This window comes from Rhincodon typus, chromosome 7 (assembly GCF_021869965.1).
Source record: "Rhincodon typus isolate 14 chromosome 7, sRhiTyp1.1, whole genome shotgun sequence".
In the NCBI taxonomy this organism is placed as follows: Eukaryota; Metazoa; Chordata; class Chondrichthyes; order Orectolobiformes; family Rhincodontidae; genus Rhincodon; species Rhincodon typus.
The window spans coordinates 2,911,647-2,939,332 of NC_063338.1; the positions used below are offsets into that span (position 1 = coordinate 2,911,647).

The 27,686-nt window shown below is 43.7% G+C and overlaps 1 protein-coding gene across 1 annotated transcript in view; it reads right to left on the bottom strand.

Annotated features, from left to right (window-relative positions):
• The window catches only part of cps1 (carbamoyl-phosphate synthase 1, mitochondrial), a 176,671-nt gene that overhangs the window by 43,902 nt on the left and 105,083 nt on the right, over positions 1 to 27,686 (bottom strand). The window contains exons 19-25 of the mRNA XM_048598668.1: positions 19,558 to 19,756; positions 18,492 to 18,668; positions 12,757 to 12,875; positions 6,757 to 6,898; positions 5,938 to 6,003; positions 5,793 to 5,856; positions 796 to 977 (exon numbers count right to left, since the gene is read on the bottom strand). Of these exons, the coding sequence (XP_048454625.1) occupies positions 796 to 977; positions 5,793 to 5,856; positions 5,938 to 6,003; positions 6,757 to 6,898; positions 12,757 to 12,875; positions 18,492 to 18,668; positions 19,558 to 19,756 (949 nt within the window). The remainder of the gene's footprint in view (positions 1 to 795; positions 978 to 5,792; positions 5,857 to 5,937; positions 6,004 to 6,756; positions 6,899 to 12,756; positions 12,876 to 18,491; positions 18,669 to 19,557; positions 19,757 to 27,686) is intronic.

Consider the following 27,686-nt stretch of genomic DNA (forward strand, 5'->3'; position numbering starts at 1 on the left):
CGGGCCTAGACCCTTCTTCAGAAATGGGGTCTAGGCCCGAAACGTCAGCCTTCCTGCTCCTCTGATGCTGCTTGGCCTGCTGTGTTCATCCAGCTCTACACCTTGTTAACTCACTGATATATCTCACTGAGAACCCAGTCACCACATTGATATATCTTACTGAAAACACATGGATACATCATGCTGTTAACCCAGTCAACTCACTGTAATGTCACACTGTGAACACATTCAACTCATTGACATATCTACTGTGAACCCAGTCAACTCATTGACGCATCTCACTGTGAACCCAGTCAACCCACTGTAATTAAGAATTACTGTAATTAATCATTCTAATTTCTTCTTGAATAAGTCACTTTTTAAGATGGCACGGTGGCACAGTGATTAGCACTGCTGCCTCATAGTGCCAGGGACCTGGGTTCAATTCCGGCCTCAGGCAACTGTCCGTGTGGAGTTTGCACATTCTACCGCGTCTGCATGGGCTTCCTCCGGGTGCTCCGGTTTCCTCCCACAGTCCAAAGACGTGCAGGGTAGGTGAATTAGCTGTGCTAAATTGTCCATCATGTCTAGGGTGGGAAATGCAGGGATAGGGTTGGGAATGGTTCTGGGTGGGAAGCTCTTTGCGGGGTTGATATGGACTTGATGGGCCAGATGGGCTGCTTCCACTCTGTAGGGATTTCAAGATTTTGATACCACCCAAGTAGATTGTTGGACAACCCCAGTGGGCAGGCACCAATGTTAGGTCAAGCTGACAGATGCACTGATGTCAAAGAGCAAGGGGAACCAGAATCTTACCTCTTGTTCATAAATATCCAGAATTCTTTCTAGTGAGAGCTCCTCAAAGTAAAGCCTGTCACATTCATCAAAGTCTGTGCTCACAGTCTCTGGGTTGTGGTTTACTACCACAGTCTTCTTCCCAAGCTGTCGGAGGGTCCGGATACTGGAGACAGCACACCAATCAAATTCCACACTGCTACCTGCAGACACAAAATCCTGTTCTAAAATACCAGTGACTGCATGTGGGGTACAGAGAACTGCAGTAAGTACTTGGTCCATTTAATGCTACGATACACATGTACCAGGAAAGTGAGTCTGGAAATAGAACAAGATAATCCATTGTTTCAACAGGCTGGCCTATGAGTGTTTCATACAGAATCTCACTGTCCTTTTTCAAAAATTTCACCTAGCCCTTTCTGTTCTGACAGTACGCTCTTGTAATTGTTGGTCTCCCAAAGCTGAAAATGCATAGTATAGAGGTACCTTTGCTGCTATAATACTCCTGATACAAGTATCAGCCTCTCTATCAGCTGCAGCCAAGCACAGAAAGAACTGACTATTTGCATTTATACAACCAGCATCCAACCGGAAAGCACTACATGCACAATGAATTATTTTCAAGTAAAGCCATGTTAAATAGAACATAATCACAGACAAATTAGGAGGAGCAGCCTGTTTCACTGTTTATTCAAACCATGCCTATTCTGGTTGAGGTGTGATTCCTCCACCTTTTTGTCTGCCTACCTGCCCATAAATCCTCAAATCGGTTAAGGAAAATCTGTCAAACTCAGCCCTGAATTTATTCAATGACCCAGTCTCTACTGCTCACTGAGGAAGACTAACAGTAGGCTAACAGGGTGGTAATTAATTGGCCAGGTTGGATTTTCTTGCTTTTTGCGAACAGGACATATCTGGGCAATTTGTTCGGTAGATGTCAGTGACGTAGCTGTGGTGGAATAGCTTAGTTAGGGGTGCAGCATGTTGTAGAGCACAAGTTTTCCGTCCTATTGAAGGAATGTTATCAGGGTTCATAGCCCTTGGAACATCCAGTACATCCAACAATTTCTTGATGTCACGTGGAGTGAACTGAATTGGCTGAACACAGGTACCTGTGATAACAGAGACCATCTGAGGAAGCCAACATGGAGCATCCACTTGGCACTTCTGGCTGACGATTGTTGTGAATGCTTCAGTTTTGTCCATTGCCCTGATGAGCTGGGCTCTCCCATTATTGAGGAAAGGGATATTTGTGAAGCCTCCTCCTCCAATGAGTTACTTAATTGTTCACCACCATTCACGACTGGATGCAGCAGGACTGCACAGCTTAGATCGGACCATCTGGTTGTGTTCTGTACTTACTGCTTATGTTGTTTGGCATGTAAGTAGTCCTGTTTGGTAGCTTCACCTGGTTGACACCTTATTTTTAGGTATGCCTGATGCTGCTCCTGGCAAACCTTCTTGCACTTATCATTGAAGCGGGATTGATCACCTAGTTTGATAGAAATGGTTGAGTGGGGGATATGCCAGGCCATGAGGTTACAGATTGTGCTGGAGTAAATTCTGCTGCTGTTAATGGCCCAGAGCACCTCATGGAAGCCCAATCTTGAGTTGTTAGACCTGTTCAAAGTCTGTCCCATTTAACAGTCTCAATGTGAAGATAAGACTTTGTCTCTGAAAGGACTGTGCAGTGGTCACTCTCACCGATACTGTCATGGGCAGATGCATCTGCAGCAGGCAGATTGTTGAGAATGAGGTCAATTGTGTTTTTCCATCTTGTTGATTCCCTCACCCCCTACTACAGGCCTAGTTTAGCAGCTATGTCCTTCAGGACCCAACCAGCTTGATCAGTAGTGTTCCTATTGAGCCACTCTTGGTGATGGACGTTGAAATCCTGCACCCAGAGTACATTCAGTGCCCTTGTCATCCTCAATGTTTCCTCCAACTGTTGTTCAACAGAGGAATACTGATCTATCAGCCAAGGGAGGACAGTACATGATAATCAGCAGACTTCCTGGCCCATATCTGACCCGGTGCCATGAAACTTCATGGGGTTCAGAATCAATGTTGAGGGTTCCTACGGCAACTCCCTCCCGACTGTATACCACTGCACCACCACCTCTGCTGGGTCTGTCCATCTGGTGGGACAGGACATATACTGGGACAGTGATAGTGGTGTCCGGGACATTGTCTGTAAGGTATGATGCGATGAGAATGACTATGTCATGCAGTCGTTTGGCTAGTTATGAAGTCATAGAGATAAAACTTAGAAAAAGGCTTTTTGGTGCATTGCATCTGCATCAGTTAAAAACAACTACCAAACTATGCTAATCCCATTTTCCAGCACTTGGCCCATAGCCTTGGCATTGTAAGTGTACACCTAAATACTTCTTCAATGTTACGAGGGTTTCTGCCTCTACCACTCTTACATACAGTGAGTTCCAGATTCCCACCACCCTCTGGATGGAAAAGCTTTTCTTCACATCTGCTAAACTTCCGGCCCTTTACCTTAAATCTATGCCCCCAGTCACTGATCCTCCATTAAGGGGAAAGGATTCTATGCCCCTCATCATTTTATATTAATCTTGGTCATGTCCTCTCTCAATCTCCTCTGCCGTAAGGGAAATACCACTAGTCTGCCTAACCTCTCTTCATAATTGAAACTCCAACCCAGGCAACATCCTGGCAAGTCTCCTCTAACCCTCTCCAGTGCCACCAAATCCCTCCTATAATGTGAATTATAAAACTGTACATAATTTTCTAATAGTGGCTTAGCCAATGTTTTATACAGTTTCAGCATAACTTCTCTGCTCTTCAATTCCACACCTCTGCTTATAAAGGCAGTAACCACTTTATATTTTGTCCTGATCTTTTAAGAGACCAGTATACATGCACACTAAAGATCCCTTTGATCATCAGCGCTTCCCAGGATCCTACCACTCATTCTATCCTTGCTTTATTTGCCCTGCCAAGAACCTCACATTTATCTGCATTGAATTCCATTTCCTACTGATCACCCCATCTGACCAGGCCATCTATATTCTGCTGCAATCTAAGGTTTTCTTCCTCATTATTTACCACCCCACCAATTTTTGTAACATCTGTGAACTTACTGATCAGCCTTCCTAATTCTAAATCTAAGTCACTTATACAAACCACGAGCAGAAACTGTGCCAACACTGACCCCTGTGGGATTCCACTGGACACATATTTCCAGTTAAAAAAACATCCTTCAACCATTACTCTGTTTCCTGCCACTCAGCCAATTGTGGATCCAATTTGTCAATTTTCCTTGCATTCCCCAGAGTCTTACCTTTGCAAAAGTAGTCTTCCATGCAGGACCTTAACAAAAGCCTTGCTTTTGTGGATTACATCAAAAGCATTGATCATATCTACACACCTCTGAAAATTCAATCAAGTTGGTCAGACTTGATCTCCCCTTAACAAAACCATGCTGACTGTTCTTGATTAATCCCTGCCTCTCCAAACGCAGATTTATTTTGTCCTTCTGAGTTGCTTCCAATAATCTCCCCACTTACTGAGGTTAGACTGACTGGCCTGTAGTTTTCTGGTTTATCCCTTGCTCTCTTCTTGAATAATAGTGCCACATTGGCTGTCCTCCAGTACCTCTCTTGCAGCCAGACAGGAACTGAAAATTATAGGTAGCACCCCTGCTCTTTCCTTCCTTGCCACACGCAACAACCTGGGATAGATTTCATCTGCCCTTGGAAATTTATCTACCTTTAAGTCTGCAAGACCAGTCAGAACCTCCTCTCTATCTGTGCTAACTTTTTTAATTGTATCACAGACCTTTTTCCTGATTTCTATACCCATACTGTCCCTCTCACTAGAGAATACAAACATAAAGTATTCATTTATAACACTGCCTATATCCTCTGCCTCCATGTACAAATTACCATTTTGGTCCTTACTCTCTCTCACATTACCCTTTTACCCTCAATGCACTTGCAAAACAACTTTCGTTTATTTTACCTGCCAATACCCTTTCATAAACCCTTTTAGCTTTCCTAATCACACTCTTAAGTTCTCCCCTCCCTCAGGAACAGCATTAGAGACCATGACACCGGACCATGCCAGCCTGGTCCAAGGATGCCACCGAGTCAGTGTAGTTTCAGCCATCTGTAGAAAGAATATTAATGACCTTCTGTGCTCTGCCATGTTCAGTGCCACTGTCATTTCTCTGATACATCACACTCAGTCCATCTCTGCTACTTTTCCCACCTTTCTCCAAGTCTCAAGCTTTACGACTCTCATGATTGCCTGCAATATCTTCCCCACTCGCTCTCACCTACCCAACCTCCGACCCCACTATCCCTTGCATGCCCTCTGTGCTGCCTACTCACTCATTTGGAATACCACTCCATCTGCATCTACAGTAATTGCTGTACCATCCATTTTTAACTCTTCTAATACCTGACTCCCACTCATTCTAGAAGGCAAACTGCTCCCAATGGAGTTGAAACAGTGAAGATGGATGGTGGGCTGCCTGGCATTCTACTCCTCACCCCTTCTGTTGAGAGGATCTTGAGTCTGACCACCCTGAGCAGGGCCTGGACAGAGACTGGATGTTGCCCTACACTTACTGTGCTGGGAACCCTGAGTGAAGGTTAATCGCTTAACTTGACAAGCTTCCTGGTTTTGTGCTGAACAGCAAGGCAAGGCAGCAGTATTGGGAGTCTGGTACCTCTGCCTGAGGAGGCAAAGCACAAAAAAGCAAGAGAAGGTTTGGTAAGATGGGAGGCTGAATATTAATAAGGTGAGTTTGGCTGTTAACAGGGTGTTTAACAAGCAGTAATCCCCTTAAACATCACCTTGCTGCTGCCTTGTGAGAATCTTGCCATGCTGTGTTTGCAAAGTGTACAAGATGGAGTGAGGCAATCTTGATGATGAAAACGGACTTACTGGACTCCCTGTCTAATTCTGCCACACATCCCACCACAGCCCATGTCAGTCAGACCCTCATTAGATTCTGCCCATAACATCTTAAAAGTATTTACCAATATGATAAGGTCCACATCCCAGCACCATGATTCCGTGGTCATTGAAATCCAGGTCATGCTCCTGAAACAGAAACATCCTTTGTCTATTTTTAATCCAAATAGATAGCAGAAATCAGTAAAGACTGGCCCTAATGAGGCTCACCTCTCCATGGTACGTGGAGTAGAGGTAATTGGTGATTGCTGGGTATTCTGCAGCTAGGGTGTCAATCTAAAAAGACAAGAAGCAGACTCAAATGAATGGCAAAGCAGGTAGCTCAGTTGAGTTTAGATCAATGCTTTAGTTGCCTGCACTCATCAAGGAGAACGTTCCCCATTCCACAATTGTCACTCAATCTTTAGATTTTTCCTCATTTATCCCTCATCAGCTCTTTCACCACTTTTGTATCTATGCTGTCTGTGAAAGAAATTATCTTACATACCCATGAAAACTCTGTTTCCCCAAGATTCTCACTCCAGGTTCATGAGTTAATCCTCGATGACTTTTGGACTTTGGCTGATCTTTTTTGGGCTGAGGGCTCCATCTACAGACGAAATGAGGGATACTGTGTCTAATATATCCCTGAGCCTGGATCAGCCTGGCACTGAATTTTCATCACGTTTCTGCACAAATCAGGATTCAGGGAGGGGATACCACCATCCAGGGTTTGTCGCTATCCCAAAGGTAACCTCATAGCGTTTTACAGCAAAGGCGGTCATTGAGTTCATTCTGCCTGTGCTAGCTCTCTGGCAAGAGTCCAATCTTTCGCACTTTCCAGCATAACTTGGCAAACAGAGCTTCTCATACTAAAAAGCTCCTCACGCGGGTTGATAAAGTAGAGTGTCGCTGTTAAGACGGCAAATCCATTGGCAATTTCAATCCAGCAAAATGTACACTCACAGGAGATGGAAACAGAGTGACTGACCTGAATGCACACTGACCTCTGAATACAGACTCACAGGCATCTGAAACACAGTGACTAACCTGTTTAATCTGTGGCTTAATGTTCCTCTGTACCCTCAGCTTCCTTGCATCGAGTTCAGTCAGGCCGATACAGTCTCCAATCTGTCTGTCAGAGAAGCCATCTTGCTTGGCTTTCAACAGCAACTCGTCAGGGATGGTTTCACTGATGGAGGAGATCATAGCTGTTAAAGCTCATTTAGAGGGAGGAGTTCAAGCAGAGACTCACAACCCACAGGAACATTGCCTAGGTGAGGTCTCAGTGCCAAGCAGTTTGGTATAGGTCCAGTAGGAAACAGACTTTCCCAGCCTAGGTATAATGGCAACTATCAGGAAGACCTAGTGGAAGCTTTCTTCCTGCATCCGGTCATGTAGTACTGGCAATAAAGCATTAAACAGGCCTATTGGTAAGTAATGCAGGACTGTTTGTGGATTAAAACCCTGGGCCAGATAATCACAAACACTGGGCCTTTGGCTCATCAAGCAGCATCAATTCAGAATCTGGCACCACGTCATCAGCCTGAAAGTTCAAACAATGGGAAAGGTTGATGTTCAAAGGGATCTTTTACTCCAGTCACTGAGAGCAAGGATACATGTGCAGCAAGCAGTTGGAAAGACGAATGTTACATTGGTCTTGATTTTCAGAGGATTTCAGTTCAACAGCAAGTAAGTCTCACTGGTATGCTAAACCAGTAATATAAGCACTGTGAACCCATCATCTTTCCCTGCACCATCTCAAATTAAAAATAAGTGGTGTTTGACTTGATGAGCTGTGCTCATTATGAGCTCTGTAGCTGGCATATGCCTGTGCTTGGAGGTCAGGTCAAGGCACGATCGAGACGGATCCATGTGGGGTTTCTGTGGCTGCGATAACCTGATTGGACTGTGCTGATAGGAGAAGCCATAAACATGGTGGCTCAGTGGTTAGCCCTGCTGCCTCACAGCACCAGAGACCTAGGTTCGATTCCACCCTCAGGCAACTGTATGTGTGCAGTCTGTAGACTGGTTGACTCTTAACTGCTGTCTGGGCACTTAGGATTGGGCAATAAATGCTGGCCTAGCCAATGACACCCTTGACCTGTGAATTAATTTAAAAAATGATCTGGAAGCATCTGTGAGAAGAAAGCACAGTCAACATTTTGAGTCCATTGGCTTTTCATTGTACTGGGAGCAAGTTGATGGACAGTAACGGATTCCATTTGATTTGCCTTCTTTTCATTAGTCAGAGGATAATGCGGTAATGTTTTATTTTTCCAACATTTCTTCGCTTGCTTTCCTATTTTCAGTCACCCATATTTTGTCATCTGTCAGAATGGATTCATGGGATGAGAGCATCACTGGCTAGGCCAGCATTTATTGCCTATCCCTAATTGCCCAGAGGACAGTTAAGAGTGTACAACATTGTCGTGGGTTTCGAGTCATATATTGGCCAGATGAGGTAAGGATGGCAGTTAACAAAAACAGAAGTTGCTGGAAAAGCTCAGCAGATCTGGCAGCATCTGTGAAGAAAAGAATCAGAGTTAACATTGCAGGTCCGGTGAACTTGCCTCAGAACTCAGGATGGCAGTTTCCTTCTCTAGTGGATATTAGTGAACCAGACTGGTTTTTCAAGACTCTTAATTCCAAATTTTTATTGAATTCAAATTCCACCATCTGCCACAGCAGGATTCAAAGCCGGGTCGCCAAAACTCAGTCTGCGGATTAACAGTCCAGTGATGATACCATTAGGCCATCACGTCCCCTTCCAGACCATGAGGTTACAAATGGGATAGAACACAGTTCTGCTACCACTGACAGCCAGCTTTGAGTGACTACATTAAATTATTTGATTCACCAAGGTTCTAAAATGAAGCATGGTATCCTCAAGAGTAAAAACTTGACTCCAGGAGGGCTTAGGAGTGGTCACTCCTGCCTTTAACCACTGGAGACAGATGTATCATGGATTGCTAAGCTCAAGAAAGTTTCTCCTTCACATCAGTTCTCTCACCACCTGCCACAAGGTTAGTCTGGTCAGTAATCTTCTATCGTGTGATTTTATGCCACACGATGAGCTTGGGTTTGAGATAGACCGGTCAAGGGTAAGGTAAAGTCCAAGAACTGTGTTCAGGCTTGGGCTTCATAGCAACACTATCTATTATTCATTAATATTAAATACTGCTATACGTGGTAGTCAGAGATATATCAAGCTCAGATTAGTAACCACATTAGATAGGGCTAATCTATCTTCTTTGAGTGTTCATGTACATGTCCTCATGTCAGTCTATCATAGAATCTATGACAATCTAGTCTAGTTTGGTCCAGTGTAATGTAGTCTAGTCTGTTCTAACTCTGCCCACACGGTGCTATTTATGCTTTGTTACATCATTACTAGGGTCATGTTCCAGGATCCTGATACCCTTACACAACATTTATGTCCTTAAGGACTCATGCAGATTACTCAGTTGTCGTGCAACTGGGCCACTCTTGATGACTGGCATTTTGAAGGGAACTGGCACATAAATACTGCGGCTACGAGAGTAGGCTAGAGGCTAGGAATACTGTGGTGAATAAATAGCTGAGACCCCAGTCCTGGTCCCTTATTACAATCTATCAAGCTGAAAATGACCCATTTATGCCAATTCTTTTTCCTATGATTTCGTGAATCCTCTGTTCATGTTAATAAATCACCATCAATACCATGAGCTCTTGCAAAAACCTTTTATGCAGCACTTTATGGAAACCCATAATAAACTACATCTACTGGCTTCATTTTATCCATCCCCCTTGTTACATCCTCAAAGAATTCTGATAAATGTATTCCTTCTATAAAACCATGTTGATCTGCCTGGTTATAGTAAGCTACCACTTCCTTAACAATGGATTCTGACATCTTCCCAAGAACAGGGTCAGGCTAACCAACCTGCTTTCTATCTCTCTCTTTTCTGCTTTCCAATCCACAGGACCATTCCTGGATAAAAGGAAATTTGGGAGATAACAACCAACCCCATCACAAACCATAAGATGTAGGGGCAAAAGTAGGCTATTTGGCCATTGAGCTCCACTGTTAGCTGATCTGATAATCCTCATTCCACTCTCCTGCCTTTCCCTATAACCTTTGATCCTCTTATTGATTAAATCTCTGTCTGTCTCAGCCTTGAATACACTTAATGACCCTGCCTCAACAGTCCTCTGTGGTACAGAATTCCACAGATTCACTAGCCTCTGAGAGAAACGAAAATTTCTGCAGCCATTTCTTTTAAGGCCCAAAGGATGCACAGCATTCTGACTAATTTGTCTCCATTTAAACTTTTGTTTAAAGTTCTTCTCTCCTTCCTGCTTCTTGATTTCATATTCTTCTTGGGATGTTCCATGTCTCCTATGATGATCGTTACTATGATTATTAGCTCACAATGAGCTAAATGGCCTTGCCGTGTGCCTTAACTTTTATATGGTTCTACAGTGTAGATGGATACAAATGACTTGTACAAATTCTCTGCCATTTCCTTGTTTCTTATCATCAGTTCCCTAGTCTAATCCTCAAAGGGATCAAAGATCACTTTATGTACTCTTTTATGAATCAGAGTCATAGAGTCATACTGCACAGAAACAGGCCCTTTGGCCAACCAGTCCATGCTGACCATAATCCCAAACTAAACTAGTCCCACCTGCCTGCACCTGGCATATATCCCTCCAAACTTTTTTTCTTCATGGATTTATCCAAATGTCTTTTAAATGCTGTAACTCTACCCACATCCACCACTTCCTCTGGAAGTTCATTCCACGCAAGAACTGTGTAACTCTGTGTAAAGAATTGCCCTTCATGTCTATTTTATATCTTTATCCTCACACCTTAAAAATACGCCCCCTAGTCTTGAAATCCTCCACCATAGGGAAAAGACAACTGCCATTCGCCTTATCTATAATCCTCATGATTTAAAAACCTCTATAAGGTCGCTGCCTCAATCTCCTACACTCCAGTGAAAAATGTCCCAGACTATCCACCATCTACCTATAAGTCAAGCCTTCCATTCCTGGCAACATCCTGGTAAATATTTTCTGAATCCTCTCCAGCTTGATAACATCCTTCCTATTACAGGGTGACCAGAACTGGACACAGTACTCTACAAGAGGCCTCACCAATGTCCTTTCCAACCTCAGCTTTTGTTGTCCTGCATCCTCCATGCTAATTTTCTCTGTCATTCAACTTCCTACACTTTTTTTGACATGTTCCTGATCTTGTGGCCTACACTAATCTTCATAGCATTTAACACCTTTACGACAAGTTAGACAGAGGACAGCCAGTGGATTTTGATTTTCAGAAGGCCTTTGACAAGTTGCTAAATAAGATAAGAGCCATGGTGTTAGGGGCAAGGTTCTGCCATAGTTAGATGATTACTGACTGGTAGAAAGCAGAGGGATGAGGGGTCTTTTTCAGGTTGGCAGCTGGCAATTAGTGGAGTTTTTCAGGAGTCCATGTTGGGACCACAACTACTCACATTATGCATTAACGATCTGCATGCAGGAACTGAGGGCATTGTTGCAACGTTTCCTGATAACACAAAGAGTGGTGGAGAGACAAGTAGTGTTGAGGAAGCTGGCAGAAGGACTTGGCTAGGTGAGTGGGCAAAGAAGTGGCAGATGGAGTACAATGTGGGAAAGTGTGAGGTTATGCACTTTTGCAGGAACAGAGGCGTAGACTCTAAAAGGGGAAAGGCTTCAGAAATCTGAAGCTCAGAGGTATTTGGGAGTCCTAGTTCAGGATTCTCTGGATGTTAAAGTGCAGGTTCAATTGGCAGCTAGGAAGGAAATGCAATGTTGGCATTATTTCAAGAGGGCTAGAATAGAAGAGCAGAAGTGTACGACCGAGGCTGTATAAGGCTCTAGACAGATCACATTTGGAATACTGTGATCAGTTTCGGGCCTTGTATCTAAGGAAGGATTTTCTGGTGTTGGAGGGCATCCAGGGACGTCTACAAGAATGATCCTGCGGATGAAGGGCTTTCATAAGAGGAGTAGTTAAGGACTCAGGGCCTGAATCAATGGAGTTTAGAAGGATGACAGGGATGGAGGGGGGTATCTAATTGAAACTTACAGAATACTGAGCGGCCTGGATAGAGTGGGCATGGAGAAGATGTTTCCAATAGTAGGAGAGACTAGGACCTGAGAGCTCAGTCTCAAAGAATGACTCTTTAGAACTGAGATCAGGATGAATTTCCTTTAGAGAGTGGCGAATTTGTGGAACTCATTGCTGCATAAGGCTGTGGAAGCCAAGTCATGAATGCATTTAAGACAGACATAGATAGGTTCTTGATTGTTAAGGGAATCAAGGGTTATGAGGAGAAACATTTTAGCCATAACAAAAACAAAGTTGCTGGAGAAGCTCAGCACATCTGGCAGCATCTGTGAAGAAACAAACAGAGTTAACGTTTCCGGTCCAGTGACCCTTCCTCAGAACTCCTTCACAGATGCTGCCAAACCTGCTGAGCTTCTCCAGCAAATTTGTTTTTGTTCCTGATTTACAGCATCCACAGTTCTTTTGGTTTTTATTTAACATTTTAGCCATGATTGAATGGTGGAGCAGACTCTGAGTCAAATGGCCTAATTCTGCTTCTATGCTGCTTATGGTCTTTTCTTAAACATGCTCCAACCTTAACTTCCTCAGTAAGCTGCAGATGGCACACTTTCCCCACACGGTCTTTTGTTCTCAATGAAATTACTTACCATGAGTGCCTCATAACAATCTAGATCAGTGGGACGCAAGGGCAAAGCTGTTAATTTGTGGGAGAGAACGAATAAAGCCGGTGATGGATGAACACAGAAACTGGGGTGCGCAGAGAAAGATCACAAGAGTACCCATGTTTTGCCTGAGATTCACAGGTAAGTAAGCAGGATCCTAAGGCCTTTGGAAGGTTCCCAAATAGCTTTCAGAATGGTTGTGAGACAATGCTTAAACTTTTCACACAGGTTTTCTCATCATCGCTCTCTTGGCCCTTCCCACCAGCTCAGTGCACACAGCTGCATGTTTCAATCATTACGGACAATTACCTGTTGTGCTTGGTTAATTCTTTCTCCAGCATCACTATTTGCTTGAGTCTGTACAAGAACCATTTGTCAATAGCAGTCAGGTCATAAATTTCATCCACTGAGATCCCACTGTGTAAGGCCTGCAGGAGAAGGAGCATCAGCAACAGCCAGTGAAAAACTCCTGGGAGGTCCACACAGAAAATACTGCACAAACCAACTCTATCCCAAAGGAATCGAATGAGGCTTCTTGCAGGTAAGTCTATATTTGGAAAGTAGGAATCTTTTAAATGTAGTATAGTGAGAATTCAGGGCCAGCCTGCTCCTGTAAGAGTGAAGGGCAAGGTCAGTAAGTAGTGGATGTCAGTGGTTATCATGAGTTTGATAAAGAAGTAGAAAGAAATGGAAGCATATGTCAGGTACAGCACATTAAAAACAGGGGAGGCCCTTCAAAATTATAGAGTGTGTAGGAGGTTGCTTATAAAAGAAATTAGGAAAGCAAAGAGAGGCCAAGAAATTTCTTTGGCAAATGGAATCAAGGAAAACCTCAAGGCTTTTTATAAACATACTAAGAGAACTCTGTGAGAAGCTAGAGAAGTGATTGCTGAGCTGTTTAGGGAGTTATTTGTATCATCGATAGTCACAGGTGAGCTGCCAGAAGATTGGCGGTTGACTAACATGGTGCCACTATTTAAGAAAGGTGGTAAGGAAAGACAGGGAACTATAGACTGGTAAGCCTGACATCAGTGGCAGGCAAGTTGTTGGTGGGGATCCTGAGGAACAGGATTTACATGTATTGGAAAGGCAAGGACTCATTAGGGATCGTCGATATGGCTCACTAACTTGCTTGAGTTTTTTTGAAGAAGTAACAAAAAGGATTGATAAAGGCAGAGAGGTGGATGTGATCTATATGGACTTCAGTAAGGTGCTCAACAAGGTTCCACATGGTAGACTAGTTAGCAAAGTGAGAACACATGGAATACAGGGAGAATTAGCCATTTGGATACAGAACTGTCTCAAAAGGTAGGAGGCAGAGGGTGGTCGCGGTGGCTTTTTCAGACTGGAGGCATATGACCAGCAGTGTGCCACAAGGATTGGTGCTGGGTCCACTGCTTTTTGTCATTCATATAAATGATTTGGATGTGAATATAGGTGGTATGGTTACTCAGTTTGCAGATGACACCAAAATTGGTTGTGTAGTGGACAGCAAAGAAGGTTATCTCAGAGTACAATGGGACCTTGATCAGATGGGCCAGTGGGCCGAGGAGTAGTAGATGAAGTTTAATTTAGGTAAATGGGAGGTGATGCATTTTGCTAAAGCAAACCAGGCAGGGCTCATAATTATTGTTAGAGCTCTGGGGAGTGTTGCTGAACAAAGAGACCTTAAAGTGCAGGTTCATAGTTCCATGGAAGTGGAGTCACAGGTAGACAGGATAGTGAAGAAGGGGTTTGGTATGCTTGACTTTGTTGGTCAGTACCTTGAGTATAGGAGTTGGGAGGTCATATTACAGCTGTACAGGACATTGGTTAGGCCACTTTTGGAATACTGCGTGCAATTCTGGTCTCCCCGCTACTCCGTTGTGAAATTGAAAGGGTTCAGAAAAGATTTGTGAGGATTTTGGCAAGGTTGGAGGGTTGATCTATAGGGAGACACTGAAATTGGCTGGGGCTATTTTCCCTGGAGTGTCAAGGATGAGGAGTGTCCTTATAGAGGTTTATAAAATCATGAGGGGCATGGAAAGGATGAATAGCCAAGGTCTTTTCCCCAGGGCAGGGGAGTTCAAAACTAGAGAGCATAGGTTTAAAGTGAAAGGGGAAAGATTTAAAAGGGACCAAAAGGGCAATTTTTTTCACACAGACTGTGGTGCACGTATGGGATGAACTACCAGTGGAAAAAGGTGAAGGCTGGTAAAGTTACAACATTTAAATAGCATCTGGATAGGTACATGAATAGGAAGAGTTTAGAGGGATACGGGCCAAATGCTGACAAATGGGACTAGATTAATTTAGGTTATCTGGTTGGCATGGATGAGTTGGATCGAAGGATCTGTTTCCATTGTGTATATCACTATGACTCTATGAGTAAGAGTGAAAGAGAGGGACCTATTACAGGCCAAATGAACAACCTGTGTGTGGGGGTCAATGGGCATGGATGAGGTCTTAAATAAATTGGGCGGCACGGTGACTCAGTGGTTAGCACTGCTGCCTCATGGTGCCAGGGACCCAGGTTTGATCTCAGCCTCGGGTGACTGTCTGTGTGGAGTTGGCACATTCCCCCTGAGTCTGCGTGGGTTTCCTCCAGGTGCTCCAGTTTCCTCCCACAGTCCAAAGATCTGCAGGCTAGGTGGATTGACTATGCTAAATTGCCCGTAGTATTCAGGGATGTGTAGATTAGATGGGTTATGGGGGATGGGTCTGGGTGGGATGCTCCAAGGGTCGGTGTGGACTTGTTGGGCCAAAGGGCCTGTTTCCACACTGTAAGGATTCTATGATTCTATGAATACTTCTCATCTATATTCACAGATGAGAAAGTCTTTGCAGTCGGGGATTTCATTTGGGATTGTGATGTCCTAGAACATGTTAAGATTAATAAGGAGGAGATATTAGAGCAAAAAACATTATAGCACAGGAGCAGGCCATTTGGCCCTCCAAGCCTGCGCAGACACATTTTGCCATTCCATACTAAAACTGTTTTCACTTACAGGATCCATATCCCTCTATTCCTTTCCTTTTCATGTATTCATCCAGGTGCTTCTTGAATGCTGCTTTTGTGCCTGCTTCCACCTCCTCCTCTGGTAGCGCATTCAAAGCACTCACCACCCTTTGTGTGAAAATCTTGCCTCACATATCTCTTTTAAACTTCACCCCCACACCTTGAACCTGTGTACCCTAGTAGTTGACCCCTCCACCCTGGGGAAACGCCTCAAGCTTTCCACCCTATCCATGCCATCACAATCTAATGAACTTCTTTCAGATCGCCCCTCAACCATCTGCGTTCCAGTGAAAACAAACCCTGTTTGTGCAACCTGTCTTCATAGCTAAAATCCCCCATACCAGGCAACATCCTGGTAAACCTTTACTGTACCCTCTCCAAAGCATCCACATCTGGTAGTGTGGCAACTAGAACTGCACACAATATTCCAAGTGTGGCCTAACTGAAGTTCTATAAAGCTGCAGCATAACTTGCCTATCCTTACACTAAATGCTCCTTCCAATGAAAGTAAGCATGCCATAAGCCTTTTTCACTATATTATCTATCTGTGCTACCACCTTCAGTGATCTGTGGACCAGCACACCCAGATCACTCTGCATATCAATACTCCTAAGGGTTCTGCCATTCACTACATAATTTCCACCTATGCTTGACCTTCCAAAATGCATATTAGATGTTATATTGGGCATCAAGGTGCACAAATTCCCAGGGGCCGGATGAGATCTATCCCAGGCTTAGAGTGAAAGGTCAGGATACTGACTGCCGGGACCCTGGTGGATATATTTAATACTTTGCTGGTGACAGGTGAAGGACCAGATGACTGGATTATAACTAATATGGTTTCTTTGGTCATGAAATGTAGCAGAGATAGGCCAGGTAATTACAGACTAGTTAGTTGAAGTCAGTGATACAGAAATTATTGGAAAAAAGTCTGAAGGAAAGGATTAATCAACACTTGGAAAGGATTGATCAGCCACAGTCAGCACATATTTATTAAAGGGCGATTCTCTCTCATAAATTTAATTGACTATTTTTTTAAAAGGTGACTAAATATATTGATGATGGTTGTGTAGTTGATGTGGTTTATGTGGACCTCAGTAAGGCCTTTGACAAGGTTCCACATAGAAGACTTGTCCAAAAGATAACAACCTAAGGGATCCAAAGTAATTTGGCAAACTGGATCCAAATTGGCTTGTAAATATCAGACCAAGGGTGATAGCCGAGAGTTGTTTTTGTGATTGGAAGACTGTGACAAGCGGTGTACCACAGGGATCAGTGCTGGGATCCTTGCTGCTTGTTGGGTACATCAATGACCTGGATGTGAGTGTAGATGGTACAGTTAGTAAGTCTGCAGCTGACATGAAAATTTTAGTGGTGTTGTTGATAGTAAGGAGAATGGTCTCAGGCTACAGTCTGATTTAGATCAGCTGGTAAATTGGGCAGAGCAATGGCTGATAGAATTCAAACCTGGTAAGCTTGAGGTGATGAATTTTGGGAGGTCTAATCAAGGGAATGATATACACATTGAATGGTAGGTCACTAAGGAATACTAAAGAACAAAGAGACCTTAGTGTATGAGTCCATAGGTCCCTGTCAGCACAGATAGACAGGATGGTGAAGAAGGTAAATGAGATGTTTGCCTTCATTAGACGAGGTTCAATTCCACCCTCGGGTGACTGTCTGTGTGGAGTTTGCACATTCTCCCTGTGTCTGCGTGGGTTTCCTCCGGGTGCTCCGGTTTCCTCCCACAGTCCAAAGATGTGCAAGTTAGGTGCATTGGCCATGCTAAATTGCCCATTGTGTTCAGGGATGTGCAGGCTAGGCAGGTTAGTCATGGGAAATATAGGGTAGCGGGATGGGTCTGAGTGGGATACTCTTCGGAGGGTCGGTGTGACCTGTTGGGACAAATGGCTTGTCCTAACACTGTAGGGATTCTATGCTGCTTCTATTCTATAAGATTTGACAGTCTGCACCCAAACGTTTTAAAGGAAGTGGCTGCAAAGTGGAAGTGCAGTATTGGCCAAAGTATTCCAGAACTCAGTGGCTTCTAGGAGCATTCCAGCAAATTGGAAAACTGCTAATGTGATACCTCTGTTCAAGAAGGGAAGGAGAAAGAAAGCTGGAAATAGTAGGCAATTAGTCCAAAAAGAAAAAGCAGGACATTCAGGAAAGCTTGATGCAATCAAACTGAGTCAACATGGTTTTGTGATAGGGAAATCATGTTTGACGTATTTACGAGAGGAGAGAACAAGCACAGTTCATAAAGAGGAACCGGTGGATGCAGTGTGTTTGGATTTCCAGAAGGAATTCAATAAGATATCACATAAAAGAATACTGTTCAAGGTTATGGTTATGTTACTGTTCATGGTTTTGGATGGTAATGTATTTGCATGGACGGAGGATTGGTTAACACACAAAAGATGGAGGGTCAGGATTAATGAGTCTTTTTCAGATTGGAAAGATATAACTCATGGATTACCACAAGGGTCAGTCTGAGGGCTTTAATTATTTACTAACTATATTAATGACTTGTGGGGGCGGGAGGTTGAGAGCAGCATCTAATGTATTCAAAACAGCTGACAATATAAAAATAGATCGGAAGGCCGGTTCTGATGAGGGAGTAAGGAATCTGCAAGGGGATATAGGTAAGTTGAGGTCATGGACAGATGGAGTTCAATGTAGGGAGGAGGCACTAAATACATCTGTAGTTAAAAGAACTGCTGTTTTTTTTAAAACAAAGCCCTACTTCAGAATCAGTACCACTCAATCACCCACAAGGTTTAATGGGGTCAAGGTGGCTGAGTGGGTGTTGGTTTGGTGAGGGACCTCCCCAAGAGAAGCAGCATTTGGGCACTTTACAATGTAGTGTCCCTGACTCTGAGGCACCACAATGTTGGAGGGCAATTAGGGACGGAAGGCTTTGCCATTGACAATCACATGCCAAGGACTGAGCACAGAACAGTAACAGAGAAATATCTCTCTGGGGAAGAATTTCGGGAGAGCTCCTGGGATCACCCAGTGGTTATGTTCAGTGAGTGGTCATTACCTTTGCCAAGGAGTAGATGCGGTGAATTGAGGGAACAGCCAGATCCTTCTGAAGATCAAAATCCTCAGACCATAGTTTCTTCATCGGGAGCCGTGGCACAAAGCCTTCGACGGACGGGTGGCACATTCTCAGAGCCTTCTGGAAACTTTCTTCAAACGTGCGACCGATAGCCATTACCTGGGAAACACAAACAAGCAACTCAGAGGGGTACAGCCCCAACACCTGGGCCTAGCTTCAAAAACCAGGTCTTTCTGCATACACTACAGATAGAGTCATTCCTCTCAACATCCACATGGGATCCTGGAACTGAAAACACACTTGCTGTTAGAAACCAGACAACTGCTTCAGAATTTCACCGGATGGTGAACAGGAAATCAAAATTCATTGACTGTGTATACCCGTTCAGTGTAACCTCCCCAGTGTGGAATTTTCTGAATTATATACTTCTTAACCATGAATATGTGAGCCAAGAAACGCTGCAGCTAGAAATATTTGCTGAGGGATAAAGTGGTGATAAAGCATCATTAAGTGGTGATAAAAAGAATGCTTCTCTCTCTGTTTGGCATCACATCCTAAATACCTGCATTTCACCAACTTTCAATCCAGATCTTCCATTATTGAGTTCCTAACGCACTAAAGTACCAAAGCACTAATTTTGAGAGTTGCTTGGGTCTGCTTAAAACATTGCTCTACAACTAGTGTTTCTGAACAATAAATTCCTAAATTGCAGAGTTGACAGTGAACTGACAAAGGAGACTTTTCAATTGTTCTTTTGCCAATATCCAGTACATGGGTCTCCAATCCCATTAGTCATAAATTCTGAAGAATTCCTTTCTTAGAAACATAAAATGGTCACAATGTTTTTATTTGCAGGATTTGTAAAGAACATACAGCAGTGTGTGTGGCTTGCTTGCGTGACCCAGTGTCAATGACAAAGCAAACAATAACCCCTTAATCCTGCGAAGGTGAGAGATCCTTACACACAGTTCAGAGGAAAATTGGAAGGGGTCAAGTTCACGTGGGTCAGAACCGGCTGACAGTTGGATACAGTGCACTGCCCACTCACCTCCCCAACACTCTTCATTGAGCTGCCGATCTCCCGCGAAGCTCCGTGGAAACGGTCCAGATCCCAGCGCGGAATCTTGGTAACAATATAGTCCAAACTTGGCTCAAAGCAGGCAGTGGTCTTCCCAGACACTGCATTCTTGATGTCAGGCAGAGGGATACCCAGTGCCAGTTTGGCAGCCACAAAGGCCAGAGGGTAGCTGCAGAGAAAAAGTGAGAGGAACAAGCTAACAGGAAGACAATGAATGATCAGTGTGCACAAAGGCAGAAGAATTCTTGCTCCCAGATGACAGGCTGCTCCACGTACAGAGACAGAGAGAGATGTACCCAGGCACAAACACTGTGCAGGTTCCAACCACATCTCCTGCTCCCTGCAGACACTGCACAGGTGGCACCTGCAGTTCTGATCACTTGGCAATTTTTTTTTTCTAAGGAAACATGAGTGCAGCCAAATGGCCCACACAAATGTAAGGGGCAAGCAGGCAGGGCCTGGCAGAATGATGAACTGTTGCAGTTGTTCCCTATGGCTGGCACTCCTTGAGGAGATGGTGCCTGAAGTCTTTTAGGAACACTCTAGAACTGATAGTTCATTAACGTCCTTCAGGGAAGGGAACTGCCATCTCTACCTGGTCAGGCCTGCATGTTACTTCAGACCCAAAGCAATGTGGTTGACTCTTAACTGCCCTCTGGGCAATAAATGAATAAAAAAATCTCAAGAACACAGAAAACACTCAACTCCATTCTGTTCAACTGCAACATTGCGAGACATTTTCACACCTTGCCCCATTAACTCATTTCATGTGTGTGTGTGTGCGTATTTTTGGAGTGGCCAGCACCAGGCACCAGCTGTAATCGCCGACGCTGCCAGGGCTTCAAGAAAGGAAAACCTGCCAGGGACCCACCTACCACCAGTGCCCAGTAGGAAGCCATCAGCACCAAAACGGCAAAACAGGGAGAGTACAACCAGAGCAAAGGAGGCCTGCCTGATGGAGATGCAGGGATTTTAAAGGAGGCAGTGGGGGTTTTGAGGGTCCAGCAGCACCGATTGGAAGGGGTTGGCAAGGAGATAGCTTTCCCCTTGTGGGGGAGTCTTGAAACAGGGGACGCAGTTTAAAAACTTAAGTTCCTCATTTGAGACAGAGATAAGCAGAGTTCTTTCCTCTGAGAGATTTGTTATGGTTGTCTTCAAGTACAGATCCCAAACTTGAAAGGCCTGTACCTTTACGACATCAAAACATGCGACCTTTTTGTTGTTAATTCAATGGGTGATGTGGGATGTGGAACATTGTTGGCTGGCCCAGTATTTCTTGACTATCTCTAATTAACCTTGAGAAGATAATGGTGAGCTGCCTTCTTGAACAACTGCAGTCCACGAGCAAATAGGTAAACACACAATGTCAATAGGGAGAAAGATGAAGGATTCTGACCCAGTGTCAGTGAAGAAACGACAATATATTTCCAAGTCAGAATGTTGAATGACTTGGAGGGGAACTTGCAGGTGGTGGTGTTACCATGTATCTACTGCCCTTGTCCTTCTAGATGGAAGTAGTCATTTCTAAGAAGCTTTGTGAATTTCTGTGGCACATCTTGTAGATACTCAACACTGTTACTGCTGAGCATCAGTGGTGGAGAGACTGAAAATTCATGGATGTGGCGCAAATCAAGTGGGCTACTTTGTTCTGTATGGCATCAACACTCTTGGGTGTTGGAGCAACAGCCATCTAGGCAAATGGGACTATTCCATCACATTCCTGACTTGTACTATGCAGATGGTCAACTGGTTTTGCGAGTCAGGTGGTGAGTTACTTGTTACAGGATTCCCCTGACCTGTGCTTGATGCCACAGTATTTATAGTCCAATTTCTGGTCAATGGAAATCCCCAGGATGTTGATTGTGGGAGATTCAGTGTGGTAATGCTGTTGAACATCAAGCAGCAGTGGTTAGATTCTTGTTAGAGATAGTCATAGCCTGGCATTTGTATGACACAAAATGTTACTTCACACTTTTCAGCCCAAGCCTGGATATTCTTCAGGTCTTGCTGCATTCCGACATGGAGTGCTTCAATATCTGACGAGTGGTGCTGAATACTGCACAAACATCAGTGAGCATCCTCTATTTCTGACCTTATGATGGGGGAAAGATGTCTTGGAACTGATATGACCGACCTCCAACAATCACAATCATCTTCCTATGTATCAGGCATGACTCCAACCAGCAGACAGTTGTCCCCTATTCCAGGTCTTGCTAGGGCTTCTTGATGCCACACTCAATCAAATGTAGCTTTGATGTCAAAGGCTGTTACTGTACCTGTCTCTGATTCAGTCACTCTATGTATAACGGAGTCAGTGCAGTCAGTGCACGTGTGTGATGTATAGGAATATTAGTAAGAACCAAACAGAGTCAATGCCTCTACATCTACGATATTATAGCCTTCTAAATAACTACTGTTGTAAATAAGCTTCAGTTCTCTGATTCAAGAACCACCTGATTATAACATCTGTGGATTAGCATCTAGTAAATCTAAAACCTGCAGATTAAACTGTGGGATTCTCTGCCTCAGAGAATAATGGAGGCTGAGTCATTGAACAAACTCTGAAGTTGGGCAAGCCAGATTTTTTATTAAAAACGGAATGAAGGGTTACAGGGAGTGCAGACATAGAAGGGGACCAGAGGTCATAACCCCATGATCTAGTTGAATGGCAGTGGAGGCTCGAGGGACTTGAATGACCTAGTGCTGCTCTGACTCCTTCAGTTCTTGGCAAAGGGCCAAAGAGAGGGTTGTGATAGTGTAGGAGGAACACAGGGCTGGAGTGAGAAGTGGGAGTTGGGGTTGGGTTAATATGTGTGTGTGTGTGTGTGTGTGTGTGTGTGTGTGTGTGTGTGTGTGTGTGTTTGTATTTGTGTGTGCAGAATATTTGCTTGGGAAGTTGTATGTGCAGTGGCTGTGGGAATGGAATGTAGCACAGGTGCTGCAGCTAGTGTTACTGGGCTGTCACTCAGACAGCAGATCAAGTGGCATGAAGCTGTGCGCTCTCTGAACACTCACTCTTCCATGCTTACAACTGTTTATTTCTACCTTGCTCTTTCCCCCACCCTTTCCCAAACATAGCTTGCCTTCAGCAAATCTCATTACATAATAAAACCTATTTGTGAAAATGAGATTTGTATGGGATTATTTTAGCTTCAAGCTGCAGACCACAAAGCTGGGACCGGCAATGTCTTGCTTGGCAGCTGGAAAACCCACCAATGACTGACAGCGAACACAACCTGAAGACAGCACACACCCAGGATTAAAGTACCCTCTGGCTGACCAGAAACGTCACAAACGTCACTAACAACAGAGTCTGCTTCCGTTGACTGACACCCAGAGACTATATCATAACTGCGGCAAATACAAAGCAATGGCCACCTACAAACAACAGGTGACAAAGGTGATTGATGAGGGTAGAGCAGTGGATGTTGTCTACATGGATTTTAGTAAGGCTTTCGATAAGGTCCCTCATGGTCGGCTCATCCAGAAGATTAAGATGCATGGGATCCACAGTGACTTAGCCACGTGGTTTCAGATTTGGCTTGCCCAGAGAAGGCAGAGGGTAGTGGTGGAAGGGTGGTTTTCAGCCTGGAGTTTGTAATTAGTGGTGTTCTGCAGGGATCCGAAATAGGACCTCTGTTGTTTGTGATACATATAGATGACTTGGGTGAAAGTGTAGATGGGTGGGTTAGTAAGTTTGCAAACAATACAAAGATCAGTGAAATTGTGGATAGTTAGAAGGTTGTCAAAGGATACAGTAGGATATAGGTCAGTTGCAGATATGGGCAGAAAATGGCAAATGGAGTTTAATCCAGGTTAAGTGTGAGATGCTGCACTTTGGGAGATCAATTGTTAAGGAAAAGTATACAGTTAACGGCAGGACCCTGAACAGCATTGATGTAAAGAGGGATCTTGGGGTTCAATTCATAGCTCCCTGAAAGTGGCCACACAAGTAGATAGGGTAGTAAAGAAGGCATATGGCATGCTTGCCTTTATCAGTCGGGGAATTGTGTACAAGAGTTAGGATGTCATGTTGCAGTTTTATAAGATTTTGGTTAGGCCACACTATTGTGTTCAATTCTGGTCACCACATTACAGGAAGAATGTGGAGGCTTTGGAGAGAGTGCAGAAGAGGTTTACCAGGATGCTGCCTGGATTAGAGAGCATTAGCTGTAAGGAGAGGCTAGAAAAACTTGTGTTGTTTTCTCTGGAGCATCGGAGGCTGAGGGGAAACTTAACAGGAGTCTACAAAATTATGAGATGCATAGATAGGGTTGATGGTCAGAATCTTTTGTACAGAGTTGAAATGTCTAAAAGTAGGGGGCATGTATTTAGGGTGAGAGGGGATAAGTTCAAAGGAGGTGTAAGGGGAATTTTTGTTTTTTTTTTACACAGAAAGTGATAGAAAGTATGGAACATGCTGTTGGGGTGGTGGTGGGGGCAGATACAATAGGATCGTTTAAGGGACTTTTAGATAAGCACATGAATATGCAAGGAATGGAGGAATATGGACCAAGTGCAGGCAGAAGAGATTAATTTAATTTGGTGTCATGTTCGGCACAAAATCGTGGGCTGATGGGTGTTCTATGTAACACTATGTAACACTAGAAATGAAGCACCTGCAACAAGAACACCTCACTCAGAAAGGGCATGAAGAGGCCCCAGCCCTCCCAAAGCAATGTTGTAGTCCCGCCTTTGGGGAACTGTCCCAAACTGAAGTAGCCTGATGATCTAGAACAACAGGATCACTGTTTAAAAATAAGAGCTCACTACTTAGGATGGAGACAAGGATTCCATCACAGAGGCTTGAGGGTCTTTGGAACTCACTTCTTCAAAAGTCTTTTGAATGTTTTTAAGACAAAGCAAGAGTAACTGGAGTAGATAGGAATGTGGAGTAATCAGATTGGCCATCATTTTGCTGAATGGCAGAGCAGACTCATGGGAACGTAGGAAATATTTCAAACTGTGATCAATGGTGTAAAAAATTTCATAAAAAGGTAGCAAATTAGCCAGTGATAACACACAATAAATGAATACAGAAATAATGTAAAAATTGACACAGGAGAAAAAATGACACAAAATACACAGACAGCAAAGCAGAGGACGACAAAAAAGAGATAATAAAGGAAAGATCAAGAAACAATTAGAAGGCAGAAAAATATTCCAAGAGTACACAGATGCATTGGAATGTTGGCAGGGCCAGCATTTATTGGCCGTCCCTAGTTTCCCTTGAGAAGTTAGTGGTGAGTTGCATTCTTGAACCGCTGTAGTCCATGTACTGTAGGTCCATACACATTGGCATAAGGGAATTCCAGGATTTTGACACAATGGCACTGAAAGAACAGTGATAATATTTCCAAGTCAGGATGCTGAGTGGCTTGGAGGGGAACTTGCATGTAGTGGTGTTCCCATGTGTCTGCTGGATATCTGCTTGTCCTTCTAGATGGTAGTGGTCATGGGTTTGGCAGGTGCTGTCTAAGGAGCCTTGGTGACTTATGCAGTGCATCTTGTGGATGATACACACTGCTGCTAATGAGCGTAACTGGTGGAGGGAGTGAACGTTTGCTGATGTGGTGTCAATCAAATGGGCTGCTTTGTCCTGGATTGTGTCAAGCTTTCAGATAGTTTTGGAGTTGCAGCCATTCCATCATACTCCCGCATTTTGTCTTTTAGGCTTAGGGGAGTCAGGAGATGAATTACTTGCTGCAGGATTCCTAGCATCTGAGCCATTCTTGTTGTCACTGCATTTATAACGATGAGTCCAGTTCAGTTTCCAGTCAATGGTAACCGCCAGGACGTTGATAGTGGGCGTTTCAGTGATGGTAATCTCTTGAATGTCAAGGAGCAATGATTAAAAAAAAATTGTCTATTATTGAGGTGTTCATTGCCTGGCACTTGAGTGATACAAATGTTACTCGCCACTTGTCAAACCAAAACCGGATACTGCTCAGGTCTTGTTGCATTTAGATACTGATTCAACATCTAAGGGGTTGTGAATGGTGCTAACCGTTGTGCAATCACTGACAAGCATCCCCACTTCTGAACTTATGATGGACAGAAGGTCATTGATGAAACAGTTGAAGGTGGTTAGGCCAAAAACACTACCCTGAGGAATTCTTGCAGAGATGTCCTGGAGCGGAGATGACTGACCTCCAACAACTACAACCATCTTTCTACATGCCAGCTATGAGTCTAACCAGTGGAGAGTTTTCCCCCAATTCCAATTCATTCCAGTTTCGCTATGGCTCCTTGATACAACAATCACTCAAATGGAACACTGATGTAAAGGGCTGTCACTTTCACCTCATCTCTGGAATTCAGCTCTTTTATCCATGTTTGAACTAAGGCTGTAATAAGGACCGGAACTGAGTGGCACTGGTGGAACCCAAACTAAGTGTCACTGGGCAGGTTATTGCTGAGCAGGTGCTGCTTGATAGCACTGTTGATGAGCCCTTCCATTCAACTTAACTAACGATTGAAAGTAGGTTGTTTGGGCTAACTGGCCAGGTTGGATTTGTCCTGCATTTTGTATACAGGATATACTGGGACAATTTTCCAAATTGTTAGGTAGATGCCAGTGTTGTAGCTGTACTGGAAACAGGTTGGCTATGAGTGCAGCAAGTTGTGGAGCACAAGTCTTCAGTAGTATTGTCAGAATGTTGTCAAAGCCCACAGCCTTTGCATTATCCAGTGCCTCTAACCATTTCTCGATATCAGGTGGAATGACTCAAATTAGGTCAATTATGTTGCTGGGCAGTACTGGAGAAGGCCAAGATGGATCATCCACTTGTCACTTTTGGCTTTAGATTGCTGCAAATGCTTCAATCTTATCCTCTGCACAGAGTTTTTGGCTCTCCCATCATTAAGGATATTTGTGGAGCCTCCACTTCCAGTGTGTTGTTTCATTGTTCACCACCAATCATAACTAGATGTGGAGGACCACTGAACTTAGATCTGATCTTTTGGTTCTGGAAATGCTTAGTTCTGTGTGACAATGCCATAGCTTTAACAGCTGTATTCTGTCCTGGCTATTTTTGAAGAAAGGTTTTAAGACTGAGGTAACAAGCTATCTACATGATTCCAATAAAGGAAACAGCTTGTGAAGCCTTGGGGTTTTTTCCACATCACAACAATAAAAGCAGCCTGAATGGGTGGGATCAAGCTTCCAAAGAACCAGGACTTTTAGTTTCAGTTTCTCAGTAACAGATGCTGAAGTCTTGAAACTGGATGAAGAAACTGTTTTGCCTGTCTGTTACAGACAAAAGCTGGTGTTCTCAATCTGCTGCTAGGATTGCATATGAGACAATCTATGTTTCTGAATTTGCCTTTGCCAAATGGTGTGTTTATGGGATGTTACTATACTGGAACCGTTAATTAGTAGTAGTTAATATATCCATTATTTTGTCAAGCACTACAATAGAGTTAGAGTTACGAGACTATTCTGTTTTTTTTTATTTTGACTGTATTTTAACTGGAATGTAAAAGTAAAGTGTGTTTTGCTTAACATCAAGTAGTTTGACCAATCAAATTGTATCTGGAATACAAAACCTTACACAACTTTAAAATAAGAAAAAGTTGTGATCTAGGCAATGTCCTTAATATATCTTGAGGGGGTTTGATTTGGTCCATAACAAACTGGGGGCTTGTCCAGGATCAAAATCTCTAATTCTAGATTGTTGGACTCAAAGGCAGTGAATAGTGAGTGTTGATGTCTTTTGATTCAAGTGTTGCATTTTCTTGGTGGTGGGAGAAGGCACTTGGGGAGTTTTACAAAAAGCGAGAAAGGAGACGCTTTCAGAATTGGCAAACAAGCTGGAGTTGGCGTTGCCTGTGTCTGTGAGAAAATGGGAGATAAATTGTGACAATCATGCAGCATTTACAATGGCCAGGAATGCCATCAGAAGCTTTGGAAATGGCTAAAATTCAATTGTAAATGAAGCAGCTTGAGTTAGAGGCAAAAAAAAGAGACAAGAAAATGAGACAGTAAGAACTGCAGATGCTGGAGAATCTGAGATAACAAGGTGTACAGCTGGATGAACACAGCAGACCAAGCAGCATCAGAGGAGCAGGAAAGCTGATGTTTCGGGCCTAGACCTTTC